The sequence below is a fragment of the Hippopotamus amphibius genome, chromosome 8 (assembly GCF_030028045.1).
Source record: "Hippopotamus amphibius kiboko isolate mHipAmp2 chromosome 8, mHipAmp2.hap2, whole genome shotgun sequence".
NCBI classification, from domain to species: domain Eukaryota; kingdom Metazoa; phylum Chordata; class Mammalia; order Artiodactyla; family Hippopotamidae; genus Hippopotamus; species Hippopotamus amphibius.
The window spans coordinates 95676905-95692347 of NC_080193.1; the positions used below are offsets into that span (position 1 = coordinate 95676905).

Consider the following 15443-nt stretch of genomic DNA (forward strand, 5'->3'; position numbering starts at 1 on the left):
GGTTTGCCACACTTGTCACGTAGGCTCATGACACCTTAGGGCCTGTTGTTCTAAGAAACACTTTTTGGGGAATAATACCATATATTAATGTTGCTTTATTATAAAACACTCTTAAGAGAGTAAACTAAAATTTCTTTTTTTTATACCTTGGTTTTAAAGGTGTTTTTGATATTTATATCATTTTTTTGTTTTATGACATTTCAGCAATATTTTATTTACAGACTTGCTAAGGTTAAAAACATATTGTAGAATGCAGATGTATGATAGGAAAATAGCCTGCTTGTGGCCGCAGATTTGGTTTTTTTAGATTTCTGGAGTTCATGGCAGACTAGAAAGAAAAAAAGAATTATTTGTAAATTACTTTCACATCTCCTCTCTTTTAAGGGAAAAACTTCTAAGTCTTTTCAGTTCAACTTCAGGAAATCCAAAATTACTTGATAAACCTACTTACTTGCTTTACCTTTTACCTAACCTTTTTCCTCACGTCACACAGCCCTTTTGTATCACAGGCACTCACATCCTCCGTGTGGTGTCTGTGTTGTGTGCGCCACTACCAGCATCATATTTCAGCTTACCATTCCTGTATTGCCTTAATATAGTGGTCTTTCAGAATCATAATCTTGAGTTTTAGAAACCAAAAGGACCTTTGGGATTAATCCTTAGACAAACTGAAGTCCAAAGAAATCAGTATTTCCCTAAGGTAGGGATTCTTAACTTTGGGATTTTGAGAATCTTAGGGCTTCCAGAGGTATATAGAAAATCCCCAGATTGTATTCAACATGGAGAGAACATTTACACTTTTCTTGGAGGGGTCCGTGACTCCCCAGAAGGAGTGTGTGCGCACGTTCATGTGCTGACTGTCCTGCAGTTGTCTGAGGCAAGTGGCGGGGACGATGATAAGTAGCACTAGTTCTTCCTGCTGCCTGATTTATACTCTGCCTGTTTTCTCCCTTCCTCCTACACAGAGATAGTTGGTGCCACTACACGAATAAAGTGCGTTGCCTGTTTTGTGCCCAGTTAAGTGACTAACCTCACATAGAGTGTGCTTTGGGGACAGTACTTAGAGTGATGCAGAACTTTGGCTTTCTGGTCATAAAATATATACCCTCTCTCTTCTGTAGTGTGATGAGTAAGAAAAGGACTTCTTTTTAAAAAGTTACAGACCTCTTGATGATAAAAGGCAAAAACTCTCCCTAGTAACACGCTGGGGAAATATTGCTAGGAGCGGAACAGAATTATCCTGTTTTTATGTGTCTTTATTCTTCCTTCAGTGACATTTCAGTGACTTGTCTCTTCTAAATATCAGTTGCTATTAATATCAACATAGCAAAACAAATATATGGACCTGCAGTGATGTGCTTCTGAAAATGCATAAAATAACCATAATGATTGATAAATGCTGTCGTTTCTTCATTTTATCTTAAGAATATAGCATGTAAAACATGTAAAGTCCTGCATTTAGTAATCGTCAGATCCAACTAATAAGTTTTATTTTTTATTTTTTTAGGGAATGTATCGACAGTTTTTCTTTCTTTCTCTTTCTGACTTTGTTTTTAATTTTTATTGAAATATGGTTGATTTACAATAGCATCAGGTGTACAACAAAGTGATTCAGTTATGTATATAAATGTGTGTGTATATATATTCTTTTTTAGATTCTTTTCCATTATAGGTTATTACAAGATATGAGTGTAGGTCCCTGTGCTACACAGTGGGTCCTTGTTGGTTATCTATTTTATACATAGGAGTGTGTATTTTAATCCCAAACTCCTAATTAACTCCTCCCCCAACCCTTTGCCCTTTGGTAATCATAAGTTTGTTTTCTGTGTTTGTCTTCTGTAAGACTATTTCTGTTTTGTAAATAAGTTGCATTTGTATCATTTTTTTTAGTTCCACATATAAGCAATATTGTATGATATTTGTCTTTCTCTGCCTGACAACTTCATTTAGTATTATAATTTCTAGGTCCATCCATGGTGATGCAAATGGCATTATCTCATTCTTTTTTATGGCAGAGTAGTATTCCATTGTATATGTATACCACATCTTATTTATCCATTCATCTGTCACTGAACTCTTAGGTTGCTTCTGTGTCTTGTATATTGTAAATAGTGCACTATGAACACTGGGTTAGATACATGCAACTAATGAGTTTTAATGAATTGAATTCAAATCCAGGAAAAAATGGAATACTTCCTTCTTAACTATTATTATAGCAAGATGCACTGAATGATACTTTATTTTCGAGTATCTGAAAGGTACTCGCTGTCTACTTTGAGCTTCCCAGATGCAAATGTTCTTGGTTGCAGAATAATTGGTATGCTAATTATATATCGCCACCTTGTGGTAATGCAGGTCATAACATTGGAAAATAAAGGAATGGTGTTTTCAATTCAGTGGTTTAAACACATTTTATTTGGGTGAGACCATCATTGGACTTAATACAATATGCAGTCATTGTTTTTAGTAACTTCCATAGAGCAATGTTTGTTTAAAAAATTGATAGTCATTTCCCTCTTTGAATAGTTCTTTCAATACCCTTTACAAAAATCAAAAGTGCTTTCTAGCTCTAAATTCTATACAGTTTGATACCTGTATATTAAAACTTGATAACAAACTCTTATGAAAACTCTGAGATGTTCATTCTGTTTACTACAACAGTTGAGTTTGTATCTAGTAGACAGATTTTATTTTCTTAGGGTCTCAACATTACTGAGCTGCCAGTTCTGGTGTGAGAAAAAACAAAGAGAATTTTTCTTAATAAACGTTTTTAAATTATTTAAAAATATTAGAAGTATTTTGTGTGTGTCTGTATGTGTGTGTATGGTATTGAAGTAGAAAAAAATGGTCCATAATCACTCAGATGGCCCTGTTGGCATTGGAGAGGGGGCGGGTGTCAAGCAAGGTATTACAAGAAAATTGAAAGCAACGTCTGACCGCCTTGTCTCTATTCCTAACGTAACCACTGTTCCACTGTGAGTTAAATGCCTCTGTTTGTAATAGAAACAAAACGCATGTGCCAACATTTGCATATTTAACCGATTTGATTGAGATGCCTCCATTTGTTGAGGTATAACATGGACAGGTTTAACTTTGTCAGTAACTGCAACCAGCTAAGGTTTTTCAAAGCCCTCTTTGCTGTTGGGGAGTAAGTTCCATTCAGGATGCTTTCATAACTTTTTCATAGCTGTCAGCCCTTTTTATTCACTAAAATCATCTCATTCTGCTTATTAAAACGTGTCTTCATTTTTAATCCTAAGTGTTCCCCTCCCACCACAGACTTGTGGAAGTGGTGACGAAGGGGTTCGGAGACGAGGATTGTTTTCTCTTTCACAAGTACTTTCCCTTCAGAGTTAGGACTCTCTACCTACCAATGGATAGCCTGGCTGTAGCAATTGTTAGGTTTTTGTTTTCTTGTTTGTTTTGTTGTTTGTGGATATCAGTGGCCTCCAGAGATTAGAGGTAGGGGCTGTATACCCTCTCAGCTATCACCTTCCCACTGAGTAAATGAAGGCACAAGCAGTTAACCAAACTCTACCAAATGTACAAACATTATTAGGAAGAAGATACACACACAGACACACACACCCCCCCACACACACAATTAGTCCTCTGCCCTGTTACTGTGGCTCAGAGAAAACCACATCATCCTTTGACCCTTCTTAGATCTTACTCATCAAACGGTCCTAGAGCCTGTACCATCTCCCAAACTTCCCTCCCACCTTCACCACTCATTCTACCAATGAAAGCCATTTTCTGACATTCCCTACTACACTTATTAAATCATCTGGTGTAAATTTTGATAGTTATTTGAAGTACCAAGTATCTCTGAATATTGATTCCTTATTAGAATACTTCAAATATAACCGATCACTCCAGGGGTATGATTTTTGCTACTTCAAATACTTATTAACTATTTTTAGTATATAAATACAATACACAGGCATTGTTTATACTTAACTACTTTAAAAAATAATTTTTTTAATTGGAAGGGACCATTCATTTTATAGATGAGAAATTTGAAGTGTAGAGATTAAATAGCATGTTTAATGTCATAAGCTACCCGATGACAAGGTCATTTTTTTGGTAAGGCTAATGTCCTCCCATTACTACTCTTTTCCAGAAATCCTGACTCTCTTTCCCATCACACATTTTTAGTATACCAATATCATTTTGCCACGTTTTACCAAAAATTAAATTATTTTAATAATTCAAATGGCCTCACATTGAATTTATAATTTAGGGATAATTGATACGTGCTTTCAAAATTTCATGAAAAATTTTGTCATGAAAAATGTGATGAAAATATGATGAAAAAGGTAAAACAGCAAGGACATTTTCCCTACCTATCATATTTCCTGCCCCCCACCAAAAAAAAAAAGGTTCATTCTCAGAGTTCAGACTACAAGTACAGTTGCTGCCCTGAGCTCTCATCCCTCTGTGAACTCCACCTACGTTCTGGTTCCCTGGAGCTTCCTTTTCAGTTCTCTGGAAAGAAATCTGAGGCTTTGGTTACCCCACTCAGCCACACACTTCCCACGAATGTGCCTGCAGTGTGAGGGTCAAGTGATGGGGGGCCTAGAAAGAGAAGTGAGGCAATGGGCCTTCCCCGGCCCCCTCCCCCCCGCCATTCATGGGACTACAGCCCCTCCAATCTGTGAGGACAGGTCCCTCCCTCAGAGTTTTGGCTCCTGGGGCTCCTGTTGCCTTTGCTTCTGCTGCCACCATGAAATTGCTTGTGGCCTGGGGAGTGAAAGAACAGAAAAATGAAGATGAAGAAAAATAAGGTGTTTTACCGATTCTCTGATACTGAGTTCCCTTTCTTGTTCTTTCTTGAGATAGAACTAAAGGGCTTCTTCCAGAACTGCCTCTGTCAGCACTCTGATGCCCACTTCAGGTTCAGGCGGCACTGAGTTCAGGCCAGGGAAGTGCCAGAGGGGAAAATGTGGTAAACGTACCACTGGTTTGGTTGACTTAGTCCTTCATGTTCTGGTCATCCCCATTCTGCCAGCTGCTGTTTACTTTTCAGGGTTCTCAAGTAGCAGCTTCACACATGTTCTCTAGGTTTTGAAACTACATATACTGGGAGAAACAGGGTGGCGTATACTTACTCTCTCTTACCTGGAACCAGAACCGGAAATAACTTTTTTTTTTTGAGAAGCTGAACTGTGTCTATTAATAGGGAACTAATAAATTTTAATACATTCATGCAGTGGAATACTGGGCAACTATGATAAAGAATGAGATTACTCTGTATGTGATGATAAGGAATGGTTGTCAAGATGTATTGTTAAATAGCAAAGCCACAAAACACTTGGGGAAATATGTTTATAAATAAGTATATATTCTTATATGTGCATAAAATAATTCGAGGAATATACAGCATGTTGGTAACCATGATTATTTCTGAAAAGAAGGACTAGGAGCTGGGAGACTGAGGAGACAGGGAAACTGACTGATCCCTTTGTGCCATTTGTATGTGTTGCCAGTGGTGGTCAATCAGGCTGCTATACAAACACTTCAGCTAGGCCAGATGACACGTTTAAGAAATAAATCAAGCAAGGAGATAACTGGGGTACAGCAGGCATTTCATTTCAGGAACTAGAAGGCCCTTTGAATGTTGATTTCATCCTTTCCTCACACCGAATGTTATAATAGCCAGCAGTTCTTGGCTCCTCTGACCCCAATTGCTTGTCTCAGGGTATGCCGCCATGAGGGGCTAGGGAGGCTGCAGGTGGTCCCAGCCATACTCATGCATTCCTTCATTCTTTGAATCTCTTGTTTGTCAGTTCCATTGTGAAATGAAGAAAAGAAATGTAGTTGATGGTTAATCTTTGAACCCTGGTTACCCTTTGTGGTCTGGCCCAGCCCACTTAATATTTAAAGTATAATAATATATGTTATAATATGTAAGTATATTTAAATATTTATGTTTTATATATTTTATTATTATATATTTAAAATAATAATTCCGTGTATGTATATATGAGGGTGAGTCAAAAATGATCCGCATTCTGGCTGTAGTTTTAACAGAAGTTTTAATATAACGGGAGTGTGGATCATTTTTGACTCACCCACGTATATAACTATATATATATTTTTGTGTGTTTGTGTTTTAAATGTACCATTTTTCAATATGTATCTCTGCCCATCCCTTTCACATTATCTTAGGCATATATTTTTATTCCCAGGCTAATTCACCTAAATAAGATTGATCCCCATGCTCCAAATGAAATGCTCTATGGACGGATGGGCTACATCTACGCTCTTCTCTTTGTGAATAAGAACTTTGGAGTGGAAAAGATTCCTCAAAACCATATTCAGCAGGTACCAAGTTTTTGTGCTAATCTTTTTAGGATCCCACTTACTATCTGCCTAAGCTATTGGTTTTGTTCCCCTAGTTGGCACATCCCAGGTAGCTGGAAGGTAAGGTGTATCTTAACCTCTGAAGGTCAGGCATGATCAGAGAACCAGCAGCTTCACTTGGAGTGCTGTTGGAAACTGTAGAGAGTGACTCGGAGTAAGAAGTCCAGCTGCTCCACTTGAGAGTTTAGAGGCCATTCAGAGGAAGCTAAGGGCCAGTTTCACCTCCAAGGTGCAGATGTTCCTTTTGTACCTGAAGGAGTTTTGCTTCCCTTTGACAGGTGAATTCTTGTGAGCTGTAGTAAAAAGAGTTCAAAATCTTCCAGACTCTCCCTCTTTTGGGCAGAATAATCCTGTGTGCTTCTCTGAGTATAGAATCAAACTGTGCCCATCCATGGCCATAAGATGCTGTCTAATTTGCCATGTTCCCCAGTACCACTTGGCAAAAAGTTCCTTGGTTCCATTCTAATTCTTTCCTTATTTCGGTCGGATTTCTCCCTGCAGATTTGTGAAACAGTCTTAACGTCTGGTGAGAAACTAGCTACAAAGAGAAACTTCACAGAAAAGACTCCACTGATGTATGAATGGTACCAAGAATATTATGTGGGAGCTGCTCATGGCCTGGCAGGAATTTATTACTACATGATGCAGGTAAGAGGTGATGGTGGAGAAACTAGAATGTGATTCCTGACTGTACAATCTAGGGTGAGCAGACAGGTGCCCCAGCTTTATTTTTTCTTTCTGTCAATCACTGCATTACTCTCCTGGTAATTACCTGGCCTCAGTAAAAAAGGGTAATACTTGCAGAAGTGGGTTTAAAGTGTATCAACATGAAAGGCACTGTGCTTTGAGATGACTGATTTGTAGGTGACCACACTTGCCCACCTCATGCCACTTGTGCAGATTAAAGTGTTTTGACCTGTTCTTCTCTGTGAAGTGCCTTCTGCTGTGCTCTTCTCTTTCAGCAGATGCCTTGAATTCATATTATTCCACATTATGAGGCACAACCCATTGAAACAAATTCCAGGAGTAAGAACAAAATCAATAGAAAACAAAGGAGGGTCTGCTGCCTAAAGCTCAATTAGAGAGCAAAACTAAGGAGGCTTTTCAATGGATTTTGTGTAACTTACCTGAAAAATAGCTGAATATGTCATGCTTAACGGTTCTTCGGATCTGATACTATTGGGGCATATCAGCCAAAGCCAGGTAGGCTAAGGGCAAATAGAGTTTACTGCAGCAAGCATACCCTGCAGCGGAGGTCAGGAAAGGGCTTCTCACGGAAGCATCACTTCCAGGGGCTCGTTTAACTCTCCTTAAGGAGGAATCGGCACTTGTGCATAAGAATAAGAATTCATGGCAAAAGAATATTGATTTTTAATGATGGTAAAGGTGCCCCCCTCAACTTCCCACAGTACAGTGTGGCATAAAGAAAAGTATTTCATTGGCATGTTCAACAAGAGTGGTTGGATACAAATACCAATAGCTGGTTGAGTAGCTGGCTGTAATAATGCAAAATCAACATCAAGCCTGTCCTCTGCCTATAACTGAACAAGGACAACAAAGCTGAAAAGCACAAGGTTATTATTGCTTTTGAATGCAGTCACTCTTTGAATGTTAGGGGCAGTAAGAAACCAACTGTTGTATTTATTCTGCACTTCTCAGTTCAGAGCTTTATAATTAGAGGTTTGACAATTTATACTTAAATTCCTTTATTTTTCTGGCACAGTCCTTCATTGGCTCTCTATTTCCAGAAGTAAATATAGATTCTTAAAAGTTTTCAGGAAAGAATAAAAGCCTTGAAGTTTCAAGGTGAATTAGTGTCATACATGTCAATGACTGGATGGCCTCATGGCCTTTCTTTGAAGCGGATCATCAGGAGGTGCCTTCCCCTCTGCCTCCATGTGTTGGTTGTAGTAAGAAATCTGGGAACCCAAGTATTGAATTTTCCATTTGCAGATGATTATCTATTTGAAATGATTTAATTTTTAATCCTAAAAGTCCATTCTGGAGGGTGCCTACATAGCAACATAAAACATGATTTTTAGGCCATTTTGGATAACTTCTGCAAGTTTGAGGAGAATCCAGTCATTCAACTCTAGCATTTTAAACTGAGCTTGAACAGTATTCTTTGGGTAAAGTGAAATCTAAACGTGCCCTAAAGAACTTAGTGCACGTTCAGAATCTGTGAAAGCCTTACGGTCAGCATCACCTAGTTCCCCACCGCCCCTGCCTCCTGCCTCCTGCCTGTGCTTCACAACACTGCCTCCCTCTCATCCCAAATGAGATCCCACCCCCTGCCTGGCAAAGACAACACTGAATTTGTTGTTGTTGTTGTTTTTAAATTTACTTTTATATTTATTGGCTGCATGGGATCTTCATTGCTGTGCGCAGGCTTTCTGTAGTTGCAGAGAGTGGGGGCTACTCTTCATTGCGGTGCATGGGCTTCGCATTGTGGTAACTTCTCTTGTTGTGGAGCACGGGCTGTAGGTGTGCGGGCTTCAGTAGTTGTGGCACATGGGCTCAATAGTTGTGGCTCTTGGGCTCTAGAGCACAGGCTCAGTAGTTGCGACATACGGGCTTAGTATAGTAGCTCTGCAGCATGCGGGATCTTCCCAGACCAGGGCTCGAACCCATGTCCCCTGCATTGGCAGGCGGATTGTTAACCACTGCACCACCAGGGAAGCCCTGAATTTGTTGTTTGAAGAAGTGTGAGGTGCATTGAATTCAGACCAGGACGAAAAGGAGAAACTAAAAATTGTATCCAATGCACAGCAAAAGAAACCATAAATAAGACGACAACCCTCAGAATGGGAGAAAATACTTGCCAACGAAGCAATGGACAAAGGATTAACCTCCAAAATATACAAGCAGCTCATGCAGCTCGATACCAAAAAAGCAAATGATCCAATACACAAATGGGCGGAAGACTTAAATAGACATTTCTCCAAAGAAGACATGCAGATGGCTAACAAACACATGAAAAGATGCTCCACATCACTAATCATTAGAGAAATGCAAGTCAAAGCCACAATGAGGTATTACCTCACACCAGTCAGAATGGCCATCATCAAAAAATCTAGAAACAACAAATTTTGGAGAGGGTGTGGAGAAAAGGGAACTCTCCTGCACTGTTGGTGGGAATATAAGTTGGTACAGCCACTATGGAAAACAGTTTGGAGGTTCCTCAAAAAACCAAAAATAGAACTACCATATGATCCAGTAATCCCACTATTGGGCATCTACCCAGAGAAAACCATAATCCAAAAAGAAACATGTACCATAATGTTCACTGCAGCACTATTTACAATAGCCAGGACATGGAAGCGACCTAAATGCCCATCAACAGATGAATGGATAAAGAAGATGTGGCACATATATACAATGGAATATTACTCAGCCATAAAAAGGAATGAAATGGAGCTATATGTAATGAGGTGGATAGATTTAGAGACTGTCATACAGAGCGAAGTAAGCCAGAAAGAGAAAAACAAATACTGTATGCAATACTGTATGCTAACTTATATATATGGAATCTCCAAAAAATGGTTCTGATGAACCCAGTGAGAGGGCAAGAATAAGGATGCAGATGCAGAGAATGGACTGGAGGACACGGGGTTGGGGGTGGGGGGTGAAAGGGAAGCTGGGATGAAGTGAGAGAGTAGCATAGACATATATACACTACCAAATGTAAAATAGCTAGCTAGTGGGAAGTTGCTGTATAACAAAGGGAGATCAACTCGATGATGGGTGATGCTTTAGAGGGTCAGGACAGGGAGGGTGGGAGGGAGTTGCAGGAGGGAGGGGGTATGGTGATATGTATATAAATACAGCTGATTCACTTTGGTGTACCTCAAAATAAATAAATAAATAAAGTGTATGATGTGGAAAAAAAAAACTGTATCCAAAATGGAGGCTCATTTGCCATACGGCAGCAAGTCCTATAAATCCGTACATTGTTGTATCAGAATAACCCTTCATAAGTATCTGTTCCAAATCTTTTGCGGAAAGGCTTAATCTAGAGTCACACCAATCTGGGATCTAGATCCCAAATCTCCCAACTTGTTAGCATCCTCTTCTATTGGGAATACCACCTACCACTTCTCTAAATGCAAGTTGTACCTGGTTTGTCTACTGCACCTCTTTGTGGTCTTTAAAGTGTGTTTAAGGTATTAAAACCTTAGGAAACTTCTCTTACACTCACATTCTTAAGCAGTGCTTTGGAAAATTATTTATATGTATGTAGATAACAATAAATATTGAAAAATAACACAAACATAAGGCTCCAAGTGTTAACTGATAGCCTAATTTTAGTTTGGTCAAGTAGGTGAAAAAATTGGATGGAATCCACAACCTCTTAATGACTTTCAATTCATCTTGGTCCTGTTTTCTTTCTTATTTAAAACTCATCTCTGAGCCTTAGGGAGGTCTGTTTGTTTCAGTAGAACTGTTAATTCCCTTTCTTGTTTTTAGCCCAGCCTTCAAGTGAACCATGCGAAGTTACATAGCTTGGTCAAGCCCAGTGTAGACTACGTCTGCCAGCTGAAATTCCCTTCTGGCAATTACCCTCCTTGTGTGGACGATACTCGGGATCTGCTAATTCATTGGTGCCACGGTGCTCCTGGGGTGATCTACATGCTCATTCAGGCCTATAAGGTACTGCGAATGTCCCCATTTTTAGAAATAAGTTGGAAAACATAATATAAAATTCTGTAATTTAAAATAAGTTTTATGTATAGTGCTCAAAGGATGCATAGACAAACCATTTGTTGGACCTAAAATCACTACTGTGATTATTTTATAGAACAGAAAACTGCTTCACTGATGGGTAGAGTAGCCAAGATTATAGCATCAGTGGCAGAGCCAAGATAAATGTCCCAGGAGTTCAATTAAAAATAGAAAGAATTCTCTTTGGCATTGCTGATGGGAATGTAAAATGGTAAAGCTGCTCTTTTGGTGGTCCCTCAAAAAATTAAACATAGAATTAACATGTGATCCAGCAATTCCACTCCTAGTTATATATACCCAAAAGCAGTAAAAGCAAGATTTCAGACAGATACTTGTACACCAGTGTCCCATAGCAGCATTATTCACAGTTGTCAAAAAGTGGAAACAATCCAAGTGTCCATCAACAGATGAACGGATGGACAAAATATGATGTATGCATACAACGGAGTATTATGTAGCCATAAAAAAAGAATTAACTTCTGATCCATACGACAACATGCATGAACCTGGAAAGCATTACGCCAAGCGAAATAAGCCAGATACAAAAGGACACATACTGTGTGATTCCACTTATGTGATGTGATGGTTAATAGGAGGTATCTAGAATAGGCAAACTCATAGAGAGAGAGTAGAATGAAAGTTACTAGGGGCTGGGAGGGTGAGAATTATTGCTTAATGGGTACGGAGTTTCTGTTTGGAATGTTGAAAAAGTTTTGGAAATAGATAATGGTGAAGGTTATACAACATTGGGAATGTAATTAACGCCACTGAATTGTCCACTTTAAATGATTAAAATGGTAACTTTTATATATATTTTAACATAATATAAAGAATGCAAATATCACTTCTAAAAAGCATGCCATGACAGAGCAATAATCAGAGAAGAAAAGGTTTTTATTTGAGGGGGAAAAAATGGAAGTAAACCAAGATATCTATGTTTGTTGGTACCTGTTCTACAAATTACAGATCTATAGACTCTAAACAGTTACTGGCATCTCATGATCTAAATAAGCTTTTAGTATATCAAATTTTGCCTCAGAAAGTTGAATATAATGCAAAAACTTTTAAAACTGTCTTATTCTACTTTTCTACTGCAATGAGATATTAAAAATGTGTACTCAGAAAGAATATTTCTCCGGAATTCCCTGGCGGTCCAGTGGTTAGGACTCCATGCTTCCACTGCAGGCAGCACAGTTTCCATCCCTAGTCAGGGAACTAAGATAGCACAGGCCATGCAGTGTGGACTAATAATAATAATAATAATAATAATAATAATAATAATAATTTTCAAATCTTCAATCCAAGATATGGGATGCCACAATAGATTGTAAAGATGTATCTCTATTTCTCTAACAAAGTATAGTGTTTTATAATCAAATCAGGTTTTATGATCAATTTTATAAACAGTTTCTTCTCTAGTGTATAAAGAAACTTTGTAATAGTGATGGGCATCATTGTTACAGAGAAGATAATGTTTATTCTTTGGAAAGTGACTAATGATAACAGCAAGTTGCAAGTAAATAAGGCTACTTCACCAATAACACCTGCATACACAAACACACATACATATAAAACTTAGACCATGCAGACAAGGTCATGCCCAGTATGTATTTAAAAACAACAAAAAAAGCTAGTGTATAATTGTAATTTGTCCCCATCAATATAACACATCTCTCTGTGTGAATTCCTTCCCTTTCTTGCCAAGGCAGCTCCCTCTCTCCTCCCTTATCCTGTTTCCCTTTCTCTCCTATCAGGAAGGAAGGTCAGTAGAAGTTTCTTTTATATCCCTTATAATAAAACTATGTCCCTTGACTCTGCAGTTGTTCAAAGAGGAACGGTATCTCAATGATGCCTATCAGTGTGCCGATGTGATCTGGCAGTATGGCTTGCTGAAGAAGGGATACGGACTGTGCCACGGTGCTGCAGGGAACGCCTACGCCTTCCTGTCCCTGTACAACCTCACGCAGGATGCGAAGTACCTGTATAGGGCCTGTAAGGTAGGAGTTAGAACCGCCAAACAGAACCACCTTTGCCCAAGAGGTTGTAGAAGTGTCTCTAGTTAGTCTAATTCATTTATTTTTTTTGAACCATAAGTCTACAGAACAAATGCAGTTTAAGAAGAACCTTCAAAAGCTATTCATTTGAATTAGCTTTTCTTTTTTTAAAGGACATAAATCTACTCAACAGCATTTGTGCTGGGGCTGGGGGGGCGGGGGCGGAGGGCGGGGGAAGGGTGGCAGGAGGGGGAGGTTCTGGGAGATGTAAGGTGGTTTTGTTCCTTTCTTCTTTGATAACCTTGGAGACAGGGTTCAGACAGCTCATTAAGTTCCTCGCATGCTTCGTTTGTACTCTCTTTTAGACCATCCATTTCTCTGCATTAACCCCTTTCCCTGCCTTGAGGATACTTTTTGACTTTTTGGAGTAAATCTTAGAGACAGTCTCCATCAACTTTTAGGGGTCTATAGGAGAAATCACTTCAGTTATTTAACTTGGTCTCCTTTTTAGTTCGCTGAATGGTGCTTAGATTATGGAGAACACGGATGCAGAACGCCAGATACCCCCTTCTCCCTCTTTGAAGGTATTTTTCACACATTACTTATTTGCCTTATAATATCAGTATCTGCTTCTCTGCTTAGTAATTAATGTATCCGAATTTGAGTTTTATCAACAAATTAATTTTATAGTTATTTCTTAAACTACTTCTTTATTTCCTAATACAATAACTCAGTATTAAAAATCAGCACACAGACCACCATGGCCTCAGGAGTAGCAGTCATTACGGTGACTGCTGCTTATGGAACCAGGCACATGCTGGGCATTTTGCAGATGTCATCATAAAGCATCTCAGCAGAAATATACATTCTTATCCTCATGTCACAGATGAGGTTTCTGAGGCTCAGGCAGGTAAGTGGGGCCATGGTGAAGGAGCTCACGTATGGTCACTGGCAGGGCCATGCCTTGACCCTGTCTGGCTCCACTCTCCCTCCTGTCTTCCACCTGGGTAAAGAGGCTGAGCACCTCACTAGTGATCTCCTCTAATAGGTGCAGCACATGTAAACAGATGCCCGCCTCATTTAAATCACTTAATATTGTAATGTTGTTTATGCTGCAAAATGAGGCCAGTCTATAAAACATCATCATTTTTGTTGTAATAACTTTTGCCTCTTTCTTTTCCTTCAGGAATGGCTGGAACAATATATTTCTTGGCTGACCTCCTAGTGCCCACGAAAGCCAGGTTCCCTGCATTTGAACTGTAAAAGGGAAGTCCCCCCACTGTGACTCACTGCATGAGCCTTTCTGTGTATCAAACCTGGGCTAAAGCAACTAATAGAGTCAAACTGTGTACTTGATTTAGTTGATTTTTTTTTTCATAAAGAATATATCTTTAGTTCAGTTCCTTTTTTATTACTTTTATTTTAAAATATCCAAGGAAATCTTAACTTCAGTTTCTCCTAAAGGGAGGGTACGTGATATGTACAGTATTTTGAGGGTATATATGTATATATTCCAGAAATTGGAGGCAATCCTGTTCTTACTTAAGCTTATGAATATAACCATCTGTTACTGTTCTGAAAATGTTTAAAAGAAACTAAATGTAGATAAATACATGCTTATTGTTGGATGGTGCCCTCCACCCCTTCTCTTTAGTATTTTGTTGTGACAGTTTTATGACTGCTTTTCTCGAAGTGGTTGATTATGAAAGGGGACAAAAATATAACTAACCATATGCTTCTAGGACAAAAATTAAAAGAGTTGTCAACTGGGCTAGGGACCTAAACACCATTTTTCGAATTCACAATGCTCATTTAAACTAGAGCTAAACATACTTTCAAATTTGCTTCTTTTTGTTACTAGAGCATCCAGGCTCTATAATCCATCATCTTTATCAAAAACTTCTAAAATGTGATGGTCGTTATATGCAAATTCTCATTTGAAGGTTATTTCAAGATAAGCTAATAAAAAGTTTGTTTTCTCCAAATAAGCTAGTATGTTTTGGAACTACTTATGTAAATTTGTTTCTTGTTTGGAATCAGTGTAAGATCAGGAAATGAAATTGCTTGTGTGTGAATATATTATGACCCAGCATTTGTGTCCACCCTTTCTGACTGACCTTCTCAAATTTGACTTGTGTTTTACTTACTGTGCAATGACTATGCTTTATAAAGTGTTGGCTGCGTGGTACAAGCCATAAGGTATTTTCCTTCCTATCTATCTAGATGTTGGTCTTTTCATTAAATAGCAGAGCATTCTACTTGTTTAAAAAGGGGGAGGGGTGCTGTACTGCAAAATTGCTAAGCTTTTGATAGAAATGCTATTTATTAAGAAGGTATTATCAGTGATCATTCTTAGAACAA

General features: G+C 38.6%; 1 protein-coding gene across 3 annotated transcripts in view; it reads left to right on the forward strand.

The window, feature by feature from the left end:
• Window positions 1-14428, forward strand: part of LANCL1 (LanC like glutathione S-transferase 1) — a 36785-nt gene extending 22357 nt beyond the window's left edge. For all 3 annotated transcript variants that reach the window (XM_057745010.1, XM_057745011.1, XM_057745012.1), the window contains exons 5-10: window positions 6192-6327; window positions 6868-7014; window positions 10834-11016; window positions 12909-13085; window positions 13594-13666; window positions 14269-14428. In XM_057745010.1, the coding sequence (XP_057600993.1) occupies window positions 6192-6327; window positions 6868-7014; window positions 10834-11016; window positions 12909-13085; window positions 13594-13666; window positions 14269-14345 (793 nt within the window). In that variant the 3' untranslated portion in view covers window positions 14346-14428. The remainder of the gene's footprint in view (window positions 1-6191; window positions 6328-6867; window positions 7015-10833; window positions 11017-12908; window positions 13086-13593; window positions 13667-14268) is intronic.
• Window positions 14429-15443: the final 1015 nt, after the last annotated feature.